Genomic DNA, 20669 nt, shown 5'->3' with positions numbered 1-20669 from the left:
TTCAAATAATGTCCAATTTAAGTATTTATCCAGTCCACTCCAAGTTAAATATTTGTATCTTCCACAGCCGTTGAGATTCGAGACCAAGTAATATAGAAAGATAGATACTCCTTAAAAGTTCTCACAGTTTCCAAATTACTAATTTAACAACTGTGGTGATTCACTTAACAACAACTGTGACAAGAAAGGTTGTAAAATAGGACAAAACTCACTTAACAAATGTCTCGCTGAACAACATAAATGGTAGACTCAATTGTGGTCATAAGTCAAGGACTATGTCTATTACAAAGGACAAAATTATGCTGATCACATTCCTTTCTTTTTTTGTAATTGTATACTTTCTACCTGTTTCTTTCCTTACAGTTTGCTTTTGAAACCAAGTACCTCTGGTGACAGTTTACACAGCACTAACATTCCATTAACCACGGATTCTCTGGATCCAAAATCTGCCTCCATCCCTACCACAGATCTGATCAGTTTTTCAGAATCTTCAAGTGCCAATCAGACCATCAGTGAGGAAAACAGCAGCCCAGCAACACAAAGGTATAGACAGGAATTAAATGGGACTGTCTTGCGTCATTATGCTTGGGAGAAATTTATTGGTTCACTTGAAAATCAGATTTCTTTTAAATATAAGACACTGGACTGGCATCATGTTCCCCATTTTGTAGAAAAGGCCTTGTTTGGGAATGAAATGCCAAGACCCAGTAAAGTGTTGCTATGGGAAGAATGAAGAGTTCCTCTGATTTCATTCATCACATCATATAAAATATGTAATAATGCTCTTAACTGAATTATTGTAGCTGCAAATTTTTAAAGCACTTTGTGCATTAAATACAACAACAACAACAACAAAAAATACAGTAGAGAAGGCATTCTTGTGAATAGTGGATGGTGCCAGTGAGCGCTGACACTGTTGCAGTCAAAATAGTACCCTGTTTCCCCCAAAATAAGACATCCCTTGATAATAAGCCCAATCGGGCTTTTGAGCACATGGCAATAAGGCCAAGCGCTTCTTTCAGGGTTCAAAAAAATATAAGACGGGTCTTATTTTCGGGAAAACACAGTATTAAGAAACTGGCAAGGAATCAGTACAGTTAGATTTGTAAAAACATAACATTTTTTGGAAGGGGAGGAAAGCCCTTATAGAATGCTGCACCACATACCCATCACCTCTCTGAGCAGATTTCAGGGTAAGAAATGCTTGAAAGAGAAGGCATGGTGGATCGGCCGGACTAGTGAACCAGAAGCTCATTGAAATATTTTGTTGTAGTTCTGCTAGCTTTAATAATCATGACTTGTTTGTATTGTGTTTCAGCATCAGTACAGCAGAGGAAGAAGACAAAAATCTCAAACACATAAAGCCTCCTGTTACAAAAAATTCATCAAAACGCGGGACTTCTCTGACTCGGAGTCACAGTGTTGGTGGCCCACTGCAAAATATTGATCTCCTGCAAAGACCATCTCATGGCATTTCAACAGTTAGCCTCCCTAATAGTTTACAAGAGACAGTGGTAGGTAACCAAGGCTTTCCTGGTAATATGTAGGGGAACTACCGGTAGATATCAAGAGATCTTTTTCCCCCCCTATTGTTTATTCTGCCTCAGTTCCATAGATTCAGCTTCCACAGATTTTGTATATGATTCCTTTTAGAAAACAGAGCTCTCTCTTCTCTCAAATGGTTTCTGTATTGTAACTGACTGTATTGTAAGATGGTGATACTTGTATGTTTACAGTATTGCCATGGATGCCATTCCTGTTAATGCAGCTCAGAGGTTTATTGAGAGTTTTTTATTAGGGAGAGAAGCTGGGAGAAGTGATAAAGCATTGTTTGCTCACTAATGATCGTTGATGCTGTTTTTAGGATCCCTTAGCAAAAAGGACAAATCCTTTGCCTGTATCTGTTCCCTATTTGAGCCCATTGGTTCTCCGGAAGGAGCTTGAATCTTTGTTGGAGAATGAAGGAGAACAAGTAATTCACACATCAACATTCATCAATCAGCATCCCATTATTTTTTGGAATTTGGTATGGTATTTCCGACGCCTGGACCTCCCAAGTAACTTGCCTGGTCTCATTCTAACGTCTGAACACTGCAATAATGGAACACAGGTAGGTGACATGTTGGCATCACAAGCAAGTCCAGACCCTTAATATTTGCAGGAAAGGCACAGTTCTTTGTAAGAGAAACAACTAAAAACTGATTACTTTCCTCTTTGTTCATTCTGGAAATGACCACCTCTACCGACAGTATTGAATGAATATATCTGGAGAAGCATTTGCACTTCAAAATCAAATATGTTGGGATGAATTTTAACAGATGCCACTGACTGAAGTGAAATGACTTTGAAAAAAGAATGACTCTACTTCATAACCCTAGAGCAACGTTTCTCAACTTTAGCAAGTTTAAAATGTGCAGACAACTCCCAGAATTCCCCAGCCAGCATACCATACATTTTTAACTTGCTGAGATTGTGAAATACTATATTAGGGCAATCCAGTTCAAGGGTTGTGGGAGAGGTTTATATGTTTATTTTCCAGAACAAATGGTTCATTATGTTCTTTTTCCATTCAAAATATTGATAGAAAGGTCAAAATTAAGATTTGTCCCATTGGTTTCGGGGGCGGGAGGAATAAAGCAGAAGGGACGTTTGCATTTTCTTCTTGTTTACTGAAAATTAATGAATTCTTAAACTTGTAAATGCTCACATTAAGATTTAAAATGAGAGAGAACAGTAATACCTTAATCCTTTTGAGATTTGCTTAAGAGTAAGTTAGAAGAGTAAGTTAGAAGGATTGATCATGCTGTCACTGGAAGAGCCAGTTTGTTTTCGTTGTTGAGGTAATCAGATTATGAACTCTACTCTCAGCTCAGGCCTGAAAGCCAGTAGTGTGACTTTGGCCAGTCACTGTCTCTCTCAGTTTAACTTGCCTCCCAGGATTGTTGTGAGGAAAATAGGAGGAGGAAGGAGCATTAGATATATCTGCTTATAAAGTAATAAAAACAACATAAAAACCAAATAAATAAATAAATAAAATTTTTGCTGCCTCAGTTACTTATAAAAATAATAAAAGCCGATAAGAACAAAGCAAAAGCAAAATGCATTAAAGCAGCTTTAACTAATTATTTAACATTTAAAGTTAAAAGTGCAGTTATATAGGAGGTGGGTTCTTACTCTATGACACTGTTCTTTGTGAAAGTATGTCTAAGCAAAAGCTTTTCCCCACCTGCTTTATAAAGAGTCCTTCATTTGCAGTTAGGTTGATAACAAATCTTTTCCTGCTCCTGAATTTGGCTTGATTTAAATTGGAAGATACAAACTCTTTCAAGCATCTGTTTCCTTTTTGTAGAAAAATAATGAAAGTAGGATTTGTGTATTTGGTGCTGCTGAACGTTGGCAGGATTCTCAGTCTGTAGTAAAGGGATAAGAAAAAAGTATGCTTCCTCCATTCTAGCTTCCTCTGACCAACTTGTCTCAAGATAGCAAGCTAGTGTACATACAGCTACTATGGGACAACATCAATCTTCACCAAGAACCCGGGGACCCACTATATGTATCTTGGAGAAATTACAGTGAGTAAAATGTTTGTGAGAATTTTGTCCAGACAAAAACTCTTTGCTGTTATTAGAAATTCTGAAATATTTATTTACTTATGCATATTTGAGGCCAACTTTTCCAAATGACAAAAAACAAGCTATTCATTTACTTACTTACTTAACTTACCCATGTTTCCCCGAAAGTAAGACCCTGTCTTAATGTTTTTTGAACCCTGAAATAAGTGCTTGGCCTTATTGTCATGTGCTCAAAAGGGCTTATTATCAGTGGATGTCTTATTTTGGGGGAAACAGGGTACTTAATTACTTACTTACTTACTTATTTTGATTTCTTAACTGCCCATCTCCCTCAGATATTTTATTCAAAATGTCTTTTTTATGTCCTAAAAAAAAAAACTATTCATAAATTAGTAGATGGACAAAGTTTTTTTTCATGAGCGGAGAACATTTTCAATTCTGCAGTGTTAGGTATTTCTAGATATAATGTACACTGCGTAGCTCAGCATTTAACTTTTCAAAGAAAAAAATATTTATTTATTTTATTTTTATTTATTTATTGAATTTTATACCGCCCTTCTCCCGAAGGACTCAGGGCGGTGTACAGCCGGAATATGTGCCAGTACAGTCATAACAGCTTCCACTTTAATAAACGCAATAGGATTTTGATGCCATAAGACTTGGTTCTCCACAGAAAGTCTTCCATATAAATAAGATTTTCTTACTGTTATTGATTTTCCCCCCCTAAAACTGAGACTAAACTTTGATTTTATTGCATAGTTCTTCGTATTGAAAAGATTTTGACCATATGCATGTTTTGATAAAATCTGTGCTGCTGTTGCTGCTGCAGCACCTAGAAAACAAATCCGCTTTTACTGTAAAAATGCAGTGGGAATCACCCTCATGGATTTGACTTTCAGCAGAATACAACATTCATAAAATATTGTGCAAAGCTTTAAAATGCTGCATAGGTCTTTAACTATTATCATACATAATCTATCTAGTGCTGGGTATCGAGTACTAAATGTCAGATCATCTTTACTCTTCCAGTTACCAAAACTGTGTTTAGTTTTTCCTTTCCTCTTTTCCCTCCTTGCCCTTTTCTTCTGTCCATCTCGGATCTCTCAGTTCTGCCACTTTTATCTTTTATCTTTCTTCATGTCTTTGTTGCGCAACGTTTTTTGGGGTTGCATGACTTTTTAAAAAAAACAACAACACACCTTTATTTTCTTCTAGATTCTGCAGAAAAGAAGCCCTCAGTCAATTCTGAAGAGGAACAAGCAATAAGCACTTTAGTTGAAAACATCAAACTGAACATTCAGCACAATGATGTTGTTACACCTATTAATCTCCTTGTGCAGAGAGTTAAGTGGAAGGAACGGCAAAGGTAAAGGGCATCACCACTTGGATATGAATGTTAACTCTGAAAAGTTCCATACATCCCTAGGAGTATGTTTAGCATTCAGTTGTCCATTGGGTCCTTTTTTTTTGCCACATTAGGTGGTATGTAGATGCTTTCCTTGGTATGGAGCAAAGATAACCAGAGATACAGTAATAAGTTAGCCTGTGCAAATAGCATTTATTTGAAGCAGGTCTTTCCCCCAGATAACCCATTATAGGTGAATGTGGCATATATAACACCTGAAAAGACAAGAACAGCTATTGAAAAGAAGTAAAATTAGTGGAGGTGCATATAACTGTGTAGCATCCATAATCAAGATGCCTTGAAGAGTTATTTATGCTTGGAATGGCCTGCTGGCCTCTTGTTTTAATCCTTTTCAGAATACCTGTACAATTTCTTGCCTCATTTGTACATCTGTCTTTGCTCCCTGTTCTCTGCATATTCCTGTTTTTTCCTTATTTGTATCCATTGGAAGGAGAGAGAAATATATACATGTTTATATATATGTTTTTGTACACAATTTGTCTTCTCAATTTGTCATGAGAAACAAATAGGTCAATTTTATTACTTGAAAATCTAATTTTGTGGGGAATTAATTTTAAATGCTTTTTTTTCTTGGTCCTACCCTCTTGGAATATGTAAGAATTAGTGTGTAGTGATTGTAAAGTTTATGCTCTAAATCTACAACTGGAAACAAAGGATTCAATTATAGACATTAAAGAATTCTGCCAGTAAAATACTAATAACTGGGTACTTTTAGAATATTTCTTCAGAGAGTTCAGAGGATTTTTGCATGCTTATTCTAAAATTAGTCACTAATGTGAATATTTTTATTGAAAAAAGGCTAGAGACTATTTGATTAATGAAATTCACCTGAAAGTTAACATAAATTCCTTCCAATAGGACAGGGGTCTCCCACCTTGACAACTTTAAGACTTAACTCCCAGAGTTCCTCAGCCAGCTTTGCCAGCTGAGGAACTCTGGGAGTTAAAATCCACAAGTCTTAAAGTTGTCAAGGTTGGAGACCACTGCTATAGGCTAACCTTGTAAGGAGGGGTTGAACTTCTCTAAATGTCTATGCATCTTTTACAGGAGTTTTTACAGAGAAATCCTTTTCTTGTCCCTGGTGTCCCTTGGAAGAGAGAATATTGATATTGGTAAGGAAGTCAATCTATTGTAACATGATTCATCATCTCTGTTTGATAGGAAATCTGCAGCATGTTTCACTGATCCATGGGCTAAAACTTCAGATTTACTCCAAAAATTACTCATTCTCCTGGAAGACAGGGGAGTACTAGCTGTCAGTTTATACTCTTGCTTTTAAAAAAAATTCAAACCAATACTAAAAATATATAGCATTACAAACAAAACTGGCTGGGTTTTTGTTTTGTTTTTTGAATATTTTAACTTTTGTTTTATTTGATTTATAGCCATGTTCCTCAAAGAGTTCAATATTCTTAATTTTTCCCAACAAAGTGGGTTGGCCTGTATGTTTGGCTGTTGAAATTACCCAGTGAGTTTTCAAATAGACTTTGACCTATCATACTTAATCCACCACTTTTAACCACCACAGGGGGATTTTGGACAAGCAAACCAAGAGTGAAGAGATGTATCTTATCTCATAAAATATGTTTGGATTTTGAATTGCGGGGGAATAAAAGGGTGAAAAATCAATTCATGAAGTACAATTTCTGTGCTTCTCGACTCTTAAATTGTCTTCCTGTTTGCAGAGGCCTTTGACAACGAATACAGAGCTGCATATAAAAGTCTTCCAGCAGAAGTATTGAAAAAAATGGAAAAGATTGATTCTCCACCCAGTGACAGTGTAGAGTGGTGCAGAAAATGCTTTGGGGCACCTCTCATATAGATTCTACTGTGGAAGACATACCAAGAAAAAAAAGGAGAAATAACTGGGAATTTATAAATTTTGCTTCAAGCTCCAGAATTCTAGTTAGAACAACTGCTGTGTGCAATCCACTTAGAGTCAGTAATATTGTTCTGTGACACTTGATATTTATATCAGCTCATGAATTAAATATGTTAACTCAAAATAATCAAATTGACAGTTAACTTTCAACCATGCTCTATTTAATCTTTTCCTTCCTTCTACCTAGAAGTGAAGAATGACAAGAAAGGGACATCAATTTACTTTCTTTCTTATTAAAGACTTGTTCCTTCTAGCTCAAACTAGATTTCTAGCTCAAGAGTAGATTGATTTATGTATGGAGGAAATTCTACTACATTTATATGTACATATTTCATGTACATTTTCATTATGAAATGCAGTTATTTCCCTTCGTTCAAAAGAATAGGCTGTAGCTTTAGCAAGTGGGCCTCTTAAAAGCCATCACTGTCCCAATTCACACAAAAATTATAACCTTTATCCTGACTGTGTAAAGCTTATTGTTTGTTCTTTTCATAGTAACCTTTTTAATTGTACATATTTTCTGAAGCAATGATGGGTGTCTACCCGGAGTGGCTCTAAGGCTTTATTTTATAAAGGAAAACTGAGAGTAGATGAACAAAGGTACATAAATGGGCATGAAATATTCACGTTTAGCATTCATAGAAAATTGCATGTGTGGGTCTGTGTATATCCAAATACACAGACCCACAAACATATGTGTGTGTATATGTATACACACATATATGTATATACATATATATGGGACAGAGCTTAAAATTTCAGTGCACTAATGTCCCATCCCTGCTTATTTTTTCTAACCTGTGGGATATGTATCTTTTTTGCACTGGCTGAGTTAAATACGTCTGTGTTAAATGTATTTATACTCATACACTTGAAGATGAATTTACTGAAAATGAAAATACTAATTTTTAATGTTAAAATATTTTATTTCCCTGCTTATTATATTCACACCTCATTTTTCTTGACAATTTCTGGGTTTATCTCCAACATCAGTTATTCATTTAAAGCAGTGTTGTAATAAAGATTTGGGCACATTCAATAATTTCACCAAGAAACAATTATGATTTTTAAAAACTGATTCAGATTTAGATACAAAATGCATTCTTGATCATGACTTCTCAAGGCTATCTTTTGCCATATTATTCATTCTTTAGTAGTACTGCTGGAGATAAACTATTGCAAATCTTTGTCAGAGTGAAATTATCACAACATTACACAGAACACAACATTTTGCACTTTTTGGAACAATCTGATGTGATAGCATTTTTAAAAAAAATATTCTAAGCCACATTTCAAAATACTTGGAAATTTGTTTTTAAAGCAATTTCCATGTTTTTAAAAGTTACTGTTTAAAACAGTTTCCATTGTATTACTTTCTGGTCTCACCCTTTCAAGGAAGTGTTGGGGGATTAGGGTGTTAACACTTTCTGTACAAATACCTATTTTAATTTTTGAATCACTTATGTCCATCTGCAAATACAATGGGTTTTTCATCTACGCATGATTTTATGTTAATAAACCTCTTATGAAACACAATTCTATAGTCATATTTACATTATAACAATTATATCTTAAGGACAAAAATAATGCTCTTGATTTTTTTAAAAATGAAAACTATTTACCACTACTGTTTTCTTTTTTTCATTTATAAATTAACTGATAGTTTATATTTGTCATTGGGAGCAACGTGGGCCACCCTAAAACACTGCATGTTTAACTAATGGTAATCTTTTTGATGCCTCTGTAATTAGTTAATACAAGTCAAAATTCAAAACTGTTTTTATGAACTGCTGTTAGCCTTGTACACAGTAAGACATTTTGACTGTTGAAGTACAAATCCAGAAGTACAAATATTTTGTCATTTGGAGCACCAGTGTGGGACCCATCTGTATCCCCATATCCACTGTTATTTTTAATTTTTTTTAAATATGATACTGGCGCAAAGGAATATGCCATCCTCAAGTACAGTACCATTCTTATTTGCAAAAAAAAATGCTCTGAATTCCTGCAAAAATTCCAGAACACCTTTAGAAAGCAAATATAAGCAGCCTAGATTTTTTTAAATATCCCCTCCCCCCCCAACACACACCTAGAAAAAAGCAAAAGATAAGCCAGGTGAGAAGCAGGCCTGTCATTTTGCCTTGTGGTGTTTTACTGTAGATCTTATCTTCCATGAGTCATTTCATGAGTTCTCATGCTCCCAAATTTCCAGCATGCTTACCATCCCAACAAGTAATGGAATCGCCTCTCTCAGGATAGTGAACATGTAATTCCATGATGGGGTCATGGAATGAAATCTTCCAGCATCCCTAAATGGGCATTGCTGACCAAAAATCTTTGTTCAATTTCTATCAAGCATTCAACAATCTTGCGCTTGCCAAGGTTGTCTAGCCAACTGCCCAATAAACTAGTCAACAAAGTATAATTTAGAATGATTGCTAATTAGATCCATGACAGTGGATTTAATACTATGTAGGCTTCATACCAAAGCTTGTGTGCATTTTGAATATTTCACCTTTGATCTTATTTTAATATAAATATGTATAGATCAAAAGAATATTCAGTGTTTCAATGTTTTGCAAAAGGTGGCGATCCAATTGCAATTGAGGTTTCGCTAATCACAAGCTATTTCCAAATTTGCTCTTGAAATCAAGTACAGACACAGATCCCCTCTTACTATCTATAGAGGAATAGCCAATTTTGCCCTTACTGGATGTATATTAGACGCCACACAGGAAGAGTTAGTGATTATGCAAATTCTGGGATCTCATAATATTCTTTGATGTAGGTATTATTTAATATCTTAAGTGAAATACGTGGGACTTATTTAAGTGTTTTGTTGTTATTCACAGAATCAAAGGTTAACATTTCAGTGGCTGAATACTTTTGAAAACAAAAGGCACGTATTCAGAATTATAAAATAATAGTACAATATTTGTACAGCCAGTTTTTATACATATTTGGAAATCCATGTGTTTTGGGGAGGGGTAGAAAAATATCCCTCAGGGCAACCTTATGTATTTATACTCTAAAACAAGTCTTGAGTTAAATGAGATTATGTGGAAAGCATCTGCTCTCAAATGCCATGTAAAAACTCAGTCCAGAGTTATTTAATTGTTAGAGGGAAAAATATGGGAATATAAAATTGCACACAACTTACTACTATTGATGTCACTAATGTGCATCAGACTGAAAAATCCATTGTCAGATAAATTAAGACCTCTATTGTAAAAAAAATAAATTAACAGAGCAATTAACAATGAAGCTGCTATTTCCCATTTTCAACTGTATTTTATAAAGTAGATTTGCTATAAAATCATTTGCGACAGGTTTATGCTCATTGACTAATCTGCATAATCTAAAACACTGTACTATATCTGGCTTCAAAAATTAAGTTTATAATTTAAAAAGAGCTGTTTCTAAAACATGCATTAGATATCCAGAGCTTTAGAAAAGATACATATTAAGAGAAATATGCATGTTACTCTTGACCACTGATCACATCTTCATAGAAGTAATGTTAGAAAACATATTTTACAGCTTCTAGTAATTTAGAAATGAAGCACTGAACATCCCCGAGCTTTTAATATTTTAAGGAAAACTTGCAAAAATCATCTTTGAAGTCAACATTAATTGATAACATTTATTTTTAATCTTCCAAGCACCGTTAAGAGAAACTGGAAATTATCCTGCATTGTAGATAGTTGAAATATAAAAAGGGAGAGGATTTAAAATCAAAGAGAAATGCACGAGTGTTTCTTTAGGAATGTTTCATTATGCATTTGCAATATGGAAAGAAAAGACTGACATGGGAGAGTTTTCTATTACCAATGCAATAATTATAATTCTGTTGTAAAAATACGATGTCAGCTGTATGCTTGTTTTAATCTAACAAATACCTAATTTCCTGTAGATAAAACGGTGGTAACTTTTTAAAATTACTTTTGTATAGGAACCCTCAGTAACTTAGAAACCACTTGTTAATATTATCGTAAAATAAAATAAAAGTATACAGATATACCTTCTCATGTCTGCCTTTTGTGTTGTGAAGGAGGTACTGTTTAGCAGAGATTTAAAGCTAAAATTAAATGTATGTTCCCTACGTATGCCAGTGTCGCAGTAATTAGAATGCAGTATTGCAGGCTGACTCTGCCCACAGCCAACAGTTCAATCGTAACCGGCTCAAGGTTGACTTAGCTTTTCATCCTTCTGATATCAGTAAAATGAGGTCCCAGATTGTTGGGGGAAATATGCTGACACTAGAAACTGTTCAAGAAAGCGCTACGAAGCACTGTGAAGTGGTCACTTGCTGAGCAAGGAAAAGCCAAAATCATCACAGCCCTAAATGATACAAAAATGAAACCTCTGCATCAAGCAGAAATTGACCATTTGTTCATTAAAGTGATAATTTAAACTGACAGGAAGTAGCAAAAAGGATAACGTAGAATCAAGTTCGTTCTGATCATAAAAACTTTATTTTAACGTTTTTAGGAGCACAGTTCATTGCTTACTTCTGGCTTGATTCAGATTTAGATGTAGAAGCTCTCAGAGAAGAAAGTCTACGCCTCTTAGCTATTTGTTCTTGCCGCTTCTCTTTTGCCTCCTGAAAAAGGGACCAAGAATATTACATATTAGCATAAAACTGCATCTCAACTTTTTAAAATTACTTTTGTATAGGAACCCTCAGTAACTTAGAAACCACTTGTTAATATTATCGTAAAATAAAATAAAAGTATACAGATATACCTTCTCATGTCTGCCTTTTGTGTTGTGAAGGAGGTACTGTTTAGCAGAGATTTAAAGCTAAAATTAAATGTATGTTCCCTACGTATGCCAGTGTCGCAGTAATTAGAATGCAGTATTGCAGGCTGACTCTGCCCACAGCCAACAGTTCAATCGTAACCGGCTCAAGGTTGACTTAGCTTTTCATCCTTCTGATATCAGTAAAATGAGGTCCCAGATTGTTGGGGGAAATATGCTGACACTAGAAACTGTTCAAGAAAGCGCTACGAAGCACTGTGAAGTGGTCACTTGCTGAGCAAGGAAAAGCCAAAATCATCACAGCCCTAAATGATACAAAAATGAAACCTCTGCATCAAGCAGAAATTGACCATTTGTTCATTAAAGTGATAATTTAAACTGACAGGAATTAGCAAAAAGGATAACGTAGAATCAAGTTCGTTCTGATCATAAAAACTTTATTTTAACGTTTTTAGGAGCACAGTTCATTGCTTACTTCTGGCTTGATTCAGATTTAGATGTAGAAGCTCTCAGAGAAGAAAGTCTACGCCTCTTAGCTATTTGTTCTTGCCGCTTCTCTTTTGCCTCCTGAAAAAGGGACCAAGAATATTACATATTAGCATAAAACTGCATCTCAACTTTTTAAATGCTGTAAATTCATTGTGTGAAGTCGCAAGCACTTTCCTTTCTATCACCATAGCAGAAACTCCTATCTGTAGCTGTCAGTTTCCAAATATGTAAGCATATTCTAATAACATTAAAAGCAGTGGCCAGAAATGTCAACTACATTCACCTTGCAAACTCACCAACAGTCTTAACAAAACATATCTCCCCAGCCTCATCTTCCTGTCCATAAATTCTGCTATTACATGAAATACTTTCAACAATCTCCTTGTTCCCCAATATTTAAAGTCAAATATTTCCCTAAAGCAGTGTAAACCATTTTTAGGTGAAAGCAACAGGCTTGATTCTGTACAGTAAAATTGTACTATATTTATATTCCTAGCACCATCTATTGTTCACCCTCACCCACTCACTCTTCATACCACACAAGTGATGCTGAGTGAGGGCCTGGCTCAAAATCACACAGCCAACATTGTAAATAGGGATAACTAAGAAACTGATCTTTCCACTAATGCACCAATTGTATGGTTTAAAACCTCAATTGCCTGTGGATTAAAATAGCTAGGGATGGGTTAGAACAAAGACCTAACTTATTTTATTTGTTCCATGTGTTGGGACATATTTCACCATGCCAGTAGATGGCTTCCCCCCCGCCATCACTTTGTGGAATAATAAATATTCACATACATGTTACGTATAAACTCAATTACACCTATTATACACGTGTGGGTGTTTAGTCCTATAAGCCAATTATTTCCTCCAGTTTCAGCTTTAAGCTCATCAACATTCTGCACTGAGCTATCTGTCTAAGATACATGGCTTCATGTTCAAGAATCACATGAAAAGGAACATGACCCTCCCACCAAAGAATTCCCTTCCCCAAGCATATATAGGAAAGCAGACCTTCATTCTCTTAGCCAGAAGCTTGGCGTACTCAGCAGCCTCTTCCTTATTCTTCTGAGTTCGTTGTTTCTTTAGAGCAATACGTCTGCGCTTATGCTGCAGGACTCGGGGGGTCACCAAACGTTGGATCTTGGGTGCCTTGGTCCTTGGCTTCTTTCCTAAGATGGGCAAGACAGGTATGTCAACAAATGAATAGCTATTGGAAATCTGAGGCTGATGGTCTATACCAGGGCTGTCGAACTCGTGGCCCAGATGCTGGCCACACCCTATTTAGCAAAGGAGGGAAAAGACATGATACGTCACGTGACGACGCAAGTTTGACACCCTGGTCTACAGTTTAACACAGTAATGCACAAGTAAAATAACTACACAGGATAAGTTAGCTGATCATTAAGGATATGTCTTCCCATCTACAATGTGATACAAATGCGTAATTTCACATAATCCACAGAACGTGAAATAGGTGAAAGGGAAATTCAAGATGTACTGGGCAACACATAACCTGTCCTAGCAAACTGGTGGGCACAAAATTCAATCTGATTCCTCTTCAAAAAATGCATAGGTAGTCCTCAATTTACGACTACAATTGAGCCCCAAATTTGTTATTAAGCAAGGCATTTAAGTGAATTTCGCCCCATTTTATGGCCTATATTGCACAGCTGTTAAGTGAATCATTGCAGTTGGTAAGTTACTAACCCGGTTGTTAAAGTGAATCTGGCTTTCCCATTGACTTTGCTGGTCAGAAGGTTGCAAGAGGGGATCATGTGACCCTGGATATGGTTGCAACTTCAAACGGTCACTGAACAAAGGGTTGTAAGTCGAGGACCTATGACCTTGGGGACATAGCAAGTTTTATGAACCAGTTGCCAAGCATCTCAACTTTGATCGCATGATCATGGGGATGCTTCAAACTGGTCATAACTGTGAAAACTGGTCATAAGTCACTTTTTTCAGTGCCATCGTAACTTTGAACGGTCACTAAATGAACTGTTTTAAGTTGAGGATTACTTGTAGATGACAAAAGTTTAAGTCCTCTAACTCATGGTTTAATTACATGTTCTTGGGCAGAACCTTTGAGCGCTCGCTCCTCATGTGTATTACAATTGAGAAAAACTATGCAGGATCTCCTTATATAGTCTTCAACTTACAACAGTTCATTAGCGTTCAAATTACAACAACATTGAACAAAGTGACTTATAGCCATTTTCCACTTACAACCATTGTAGCATCCCCACGGTCACCTGATCAAAATTCAGACGCTAGCAACTGACTTGTATTTATGATGGTTGCAGCGCCCCAGAATCCCCTTTTGTGACCTTTTGACAAGCAAAGTCAATGGGGAAGCCAGATTCACTTAGCAACCTTATTCCTAACTTAATTGCTGTGATTCACTTAACAAGTATGGCCACCAAGATTGTAAACAAATGCCTCACTTAGCAACAGAAATTTTGGACTCAATTGTGGTTATAAAGTAAGGACTACCTCGACTAAACCTAGTTTGAAAGATAATCAGAAACAAATACATTTATAATTGAAATAGATCTCAAACATTCGTGTGCAGATAAAGACCTCTGGATCAAATGCAGAAATCACGAACCAATAATGCAGTTTGATCATGGATTCAATGTACTATGCTAAACCAGGGAGAATGATTTGTAATGATCATAAAAGAGTAATCACAGTAAATGTCAGGCTTTATTCAAACATTTTAGTCTCAAGTGCAATCTTTATCCCAGAAAAAAATTCTTACTGATTTAATCAGATACAATTTTCTGCAGTGCAGTAGGTGCAGAAACCTTGTATACCTAGTTAAATTTTTCTGCTCTAAAAAGCTACTGCATGCCACCTTTGAAAAATGCATAGCAACTGACTATAAATTTAGATATATACCTAAATATACTGTGTTTTCCTGAAAATAAGACAGAACGGCCCATTCCGAGACTTCAGCGTATTCCAGGATTGCAACAAGGCATCGGGACATGTCAGGACAGCGCCGATCAGCCACTTATCAATAGGCTGCTCTTCTGGCTGGGTCTGGCTGGGAGTGGCATCGGCAGGCAAGTGATAGGACATCCGGTCGCAGTGGCGTGGCTGGGCCAATGGCATGGTGCAAAACTCCTGGGAAGTTCTGGCACTGCCACCAGAAGTCACGCTTTTTGCAGCTGCCACTAAGAGAAGGGGCATGGTAGCTAGGTTTTGCGGGAGCGGCCTCCATGAGACCGTTCTGCCTGGATGGCAGGTACATGTGGGGCGTGTAGGGCATGTTCCCCCCTTTCTCCCTCCCCAGGAAATGGCTGCGCAGGTGCTTCAAATGCCTTACTTTCGGGAGAGGGCTTATTTTAGCACATGATCTGAAAAGCCCGATTGGGCTTATTATCCAGAGAGGTCTTACTTTCAGGGAAACACAGTACCTACATGTGCACATCAACAAGGATATTTGATGTATCAAAGTTTAAGAAGTCTAAGGTAAAAAGAAAACTAAGTACACTTTCATTTAGCTATCATATTTCCTCCTTCAAACCCTCGGATTCCTTTGATTTCTGTAAAACTCTGAATGGACCAGCAGAAAAGCACTACTTGAACTACGTAATTCCCTCTTGACAAAACAGCTAAAGTATTACTTCCAATTTTTTACCTTCTTTGTTCAACGGTCTCCTCACAACGTACTGACGGACGTCATCTTCTTTGGAGAGATTAAACAGCTTTCGGATTCTGCTAGCTCTCTTGGGACCAAGGCGACGGGGCACAGTATGATCGGTCAATCCAGGAATATCCTTCTCACCTTGAAAAGTTTCAAATAGGTGCTATTATATTATTAGCAAATGTATGCCTAAAATCATCCCTCATCACAAATCAGCCCATGGCTTCTGAATGCTATCCTTTACAAAACAAGCATTATTTTAAAAAAAGGTAAGAGGGAACCTGAAAATATTTTATTATTTTTATTAGCTTGTCAAAAGTCATATTATTCCTTTAGGTAACGCCCCACTATATGCCAATGTTATGGTCCGGGACCAAAGCTGGCAATCTTTCCCCAAAGTGAAAACGTTTAGGAATATTTTCTATTCTTCCGAGACAAATTCTCACTAATACGTGCTGCCCCTTCAAATGAAAAACAGATGAATAATTCACCTTTCTTTATAATGACCAAGTTCAAGACACTTAAGTTGGCATCAACAATGCATCCTCGAACAGATTTGCGTTTTCTTTCTCCAGTTCTCCTAGGACGGTAACAGGAGTGGCCCTTGCTAAGCAGCAATCGGACACGGCCATGAGTGAGGACACCCTGCTTCATGGGGAAGCCTTGTTTGTCATTGCCACCACTAATGCGGACAACATATCCCTACAAAAAGGAGCAATTTAAACTTTTCAGAAGCACTTCATAAATCATAACTGCATGTTATCATTCACTTCAAATACCAATGGACAATAATATAGCCCCACTTTTAACCACTGTGATTATTAAACTTGTTCCTTTTCAGCTTGAGGATCCTAACTCAGATAAGCAGCACAAACAGGGTATTCCCCCCACAAAAAATAGTAAATTATAGAATAGAATACAATTTTTTATTGGTCAAGTGTGATTGGACACACAAGGAATTTGTCTTGGTGCATATCCTCTCAGTGTACATAAAAAAAAAAGATATGTTCATCAAGAATCACAAGGTACTTGATGATAGCCATTTGCAGTTATTTGCAGGATTTTTTCTGTAAGTGGAATTTATCTTGTAACTGAGGATGATCCTGATGTTTCAAGGCTAGAAGGCCCTTTTCAAAACTATTAAACGTGTTCTAGCCAAAATTTTCCCATAACGATGACAAAGAACCTTTTGGGGAAAAATTCTATAACTAATGTCCACTTAAAAGCTTTTGCCAATCTAAATCAGGGCCTCTGGTGGCTCAACAGGCTAATGCAGTCTGTTATTAACACAGCTGCTTGCAATTACTGCAGGTTCTAGTCTCACCAGGCCCAAGGTTGACTCAGCCTTCCATCCTTTATAAGGTAGGTAAAATGAGGACCCAGATTGTTGGGGGCAATAAGTTGACTTTGTATAAATATACAAATAGGATGAAGAGTATTGCTAACATAGTGTAAGCTGCCCTGAGTCTTCGGAGAAGGGCGGGATATAAATGCAAATAAAAAAAATCCAGCTCAGCAAGCTGGAAACCTAGCTTTGAATATACTTTTTCTCACAAAAGGCTACATAGCTTAGACCCACTAGTGCTGGACTGACAATCAATAGTGAGCTAGTTGACAGATCAAGCTATCTGCTTCTTGAAAGCCATTTCACCAGTCCCACCAAAGCCACACTTCCAAGAGTCCTATTACACCACCCAGATCCTATTCACATGTTGTTTTTTTGGGAACTCTTATTTACCTATCTTCTAAGTAAAAGTTCTAAACTTGTCAACTCAGAATTCAAGCACAAAGAGAACTCTGGATGCAATCATATCAATGCTTGCAACCCATTCAATGATTGGTGGACCAGGGCACATCAAGGGGGGGGGGTTGTTCCCTCGATAGTAATGATGCCACCTTGCAGGAAGAAACCCCGTAAAAGTTAGCAATGCAAAGTCGTCGTCGTCGCCGCTGCCAAAAAAGAGAACCGACGCCTTACCTTCCACTCTTCACCAAGAGCATCAGCCGAGACTTCTGCAGTCATCCGCTTCTCATAGAACGTGCGCAGCTTACGCTCATCGTCCACCTCGATGAGCTTCTGGCAGCCGGTGGCAGGGAACGAAATATTGAGCTAAAAGTAATTGCACAAAACGGGGGAAAGGGAAAGCTTATTAGATCCCACCAGGTACAAGGGAGAAGGAGCGTAGCTGGGGCGAGCTCCTTACACAGAGCGCCTGCAAAGGAAGCCTAAAACACCATTGCTTCTCGCCTTCGCCCGCCCGCCTTCCTCAATCCGTGTCAATCCCCCTCGACGGGGACGTTCCCACGACCGCGTTATGTTCCGTCTCCCCCCGTCGGCTGCCTTCTATCCGCCAACATGATTATTTATGAGCCCCGAGAGAAAAAAAATCAAGGCTCGGCTCCTACCTTCATGGCACCAACGCGGCCGCTCGCTCCAGGTCAGCCACGGAAAAGAGGCCCTACTTCCGCTCAGTCGGACGTCACATAGGCTGCGAGGGATATCGCGAGACTCCGTGAAGCGGCTTGTTCGACTTCTGCGCGACGGCAGAGATAGCAAAATAAGAATGATCATTGTTAATTGCTAACTGAGCTTCCGGGTTACATAGCCTTTTCTTTTTAGCGCTCTTTTTTTCTTCTATCGTTAAGACTGGAGAATTAAATTAAACGTCCAAGATTTTTTTGCTTTACCCTAAAAGCATGTTTAAGAGAGGGTTTTTTTCCTTTGCATATCTTTGTGGGACTGATCAAGAGTTACTTAGTAGGCAAGTTCCTTGTGGTCTAACAGGTTTATGAAAAAAATCTTACAGAGCTATATTGAAAATCAGTTATCACATACAAAAATATAAAATTAAGAGAGTAACGTTCAGTAAAGGAATCATAATCAGATTAAAAATATAAATATTTCAAATATTCAAATCCAATGTGGAGGATTTTAAACACTCCAGTTTCATATTTTCCATCTTTGGCTCTATTGCAAGACTGTTCTGCTCCTGAAGTCACACAGATAGATTTTTATTATTTTGTATATCTATACCTTTGATTCCTGGTGGCTGCTTGGAGAAGTCTCTACCTAGTTTTCTTGGCAAGACTTTCTTGGCAAGGTTTTTCCAGAAGAAGTTTGCCATTGCCTGATTCTCAGGGCTGACAGAATGAGGCATCTAGCTGGATTTCTGCCTAAAACAGGACTAGAATTCATCATCTCCCAATTTCTAGCACAGTGCCTTAACCACTGCACCAAAATGGTTCTTTTATAACTTTATATTATTATTTATAATATTTCAAGTGGAATACCTCTTACCTCTTAAACAAAGTAGTGCCAGGCTTGACCAAATGCAAAGTATAAGGAAATAGTTTCACAAAACAAATAATAACAACACAGTGGCTTGTCCTAATCAGATTAATCATCTGAATGATAATGGCAACAGCTGGAACAAATGAAAGACATGAGGCAACAGAAAATACTTCGTTTTAAATTATGGAATTTAGTGTCAGAGATTGCACCTAAAAAGATGGCATTAATATATATTATATATTAAATTATAGATATATTTAAATATCTGTTAGATGGCATCACTATAATGAATGTTATACAGTATAAAGTACAGAAAAAAAGTAGGACATTGAGAGCCAATAAAATTATGGCATTAGTAAAAGAGATACAGCTTAAGCCAAGTTTTTAAATATTGGTAACATCCTCATATGTGACGTTACAGATAGTCCTCAACTTACAACCACAATTGAGCCCAAAATTTAAGTTGCTAAGTGAGAATTTTGTTAAGTGAGTTTTGCCCCATTTTATGACTTTTCTTGCCACCTTTGTTAAGTGAATAACTGCAGTTGTTAAATTAGTAACATGGTGGTTAAGTGAATCTGGTTTCCCCATTGACTTTGCTCATCAGAAGGTTGCAAAAGGTGTTCACATGACCCCAAGACACTGCAACCATCATAAATGTGAGTCAGTTGTCAACTATCTGAATGTAAATCATGTGACCATAGGGATGCTGCAACAAGCATAAGTGTAAAAAATGGTCATAAATCATTTTTTCAGTGATATTGTAACTCTGAATGGTCACTAAGCAAACTGTTGCAAATTGAAGGCTACCTATAATTACCTAGAAAATCCCCAGCAGCATGGAAATCGCTGAGAATTCTGGGAGTTGAAGTCCAACTTAGCAAGATTGGGATTCATTGGTTTAAAACAGGGAGTCAAACCCGATCACGTCACATGATGTATTGTGACATTTTTTCCCTTTGCAGAACAGGGGGTGTGGCCTGTGGGCCGCCAATTTAGCAGGCCTGGTTTAAACAAATCTCATTCTCTTTACCACTCTATACATCCTTAAATTTGCAAATGGTCTGTGTTTACCACACCTATACATTATCACATTCAGTGCTTTTTATTCTTTAAACTCATCTCTTTCTGTTTGGGGAGATCATTAACTCTATCCAACCATGATTTTCTCAGTCTATCCCTTCCTCTTCACCTATTTGCTCTTTCTTCATGCATTTGTTTTGCATGCCCTTTAAATAACTAAATTTTTTCAATGTACTTCCTTCACAGTGCTTGCTCACTTTAATTTTCAGTGCACATTCTGTCAGCCCTCATTCATTTTTGATCCTATCTCTTTTTGCTTTATTAAACACACTTCTTAAGGTGGGTGTTTCAAGCGTATTCAACTTTGTTTTCCTGACCTACCCATTTCCTAGCTGTTTTCACTTTTTTTCTAAAGTACACAAATTGCCATGTTTATATAATTCACAATCATTCACTTCTTTTTCCTCTGAGACATATATCACATTGTTCGTTTCTGATTTATGTTCCTTTCAGCAAACCTTTCAGGATGACCCACCTTGATGCAAGATGGGTAATGTGAGAATACC

General features: G+C 37.1%; 2 protein-coding genes across 7 annotated transcripts in view; one reads left to right on the top strand and one right to left on the bottom strand.

Moving 5' to 3' along the window:
- Window positions 1-10900, top strand: part of DENND4C (DENN domain containing 4C) — a 75071-nt gene extending 64171 nt beyond the window's left edge. For all 6 annotated transcript variants that reach the window (XM_058166265.1, XM_058166264.1, XM_058166262.1 and 3 more), the window contains 7 exons: window positions 364-543; window positions 1319-1514; window positions 1865-2110; window positions 3455-3572; window positions 4788-4938; window positions 6046-6110; window positions 6684-10900. In XM_058166265.1, the coding sequence (XP_058022248.1) occupies window positions 364-543; window positions 1319-1514; window positions 1865-2110; window positions 3455-3572; window positions 4788-4938; window positions 6046-6110; window positions 6684-6820 (1093 nt within the window). In that variant the 3' untranslated portion in view covers window positions 6821-10900. The remainder of the gene's footprint in view (window positions 1-363; window positions 544-1318; window positions 1515-1864; window positions 2111-3454; window positions 3573-4787; window positions 4939-6045; window positions 6111-6683) is intronic.
- Window positions 10901-12061: 1161 nt separating this feature from the next.
- Window positions 12062-18320, bottom strand: RPS6 (ribosomal protein S6). Its single transcript, XM_058172568.1, has 6 exons — window positions 18195-18320; window positions 17767-17898; window positions 16280-16490; window positions 15783-15929; window positions 13148-13305; window positions 12062-12208 (listed from the first exon to the last, which is right to left on the bottom strand). The coding sequence occupies exons 1-6, from the start codon at window positions 18198-18200 to the stop codon at window positions 12113-12115; spliced, it is 750 nt and encodes a 249-aa protein (XP_058028551.1). The 5' UTR covers window positions 18201-18320; the 3' UTR covers window positions 12062-12112.
- Between the last annotated feature and the right edge of the window lie 2349 nt (window positions 18321-20669).

This window comes from Ahaetulla prasina, chromosome 2, assembly GCF_028640845.1.
Source record: "Ahaetulla prasina isolate Xishuangbanna chromosome 2, ASM2864084v1, whole genome shotgun sequence".
In the NCBI taxonomy this organism is placed as follows: Eukaryota; Metazoa; Chordata; class Lepidosauria; order Squamata; family Colubridae; genus Ahaetulla; species Ahaetulla prasina.
Note: the sequence above shows the minus strand (reverse complement) of the source record. Positions and strands in the feature narration are given on the sequence as shown.

What these genes read in the sequence shown, in the direction of transcription:
- RPS6 (XM_058172568.1), bottom strand. An exon ending in CTCTTGGTGAAGAGTGGAAG is followed by an intron (nt 16,491 to 17,766) that starts GTAAGGCGTCGG and finishes TCCTTTTTGTAG; the next exon opens with GGATATGTTGTCCGCATTAG. An exon ending in GAGACCGTTGAACAAAGAAG is followed by an intron (nt 13,306 to 15,782) that starts GTAAAAAATTGG and finishes TGCCCATCTTAG; the next exon opens with GAAAGAAGCCAAGGACCAAG.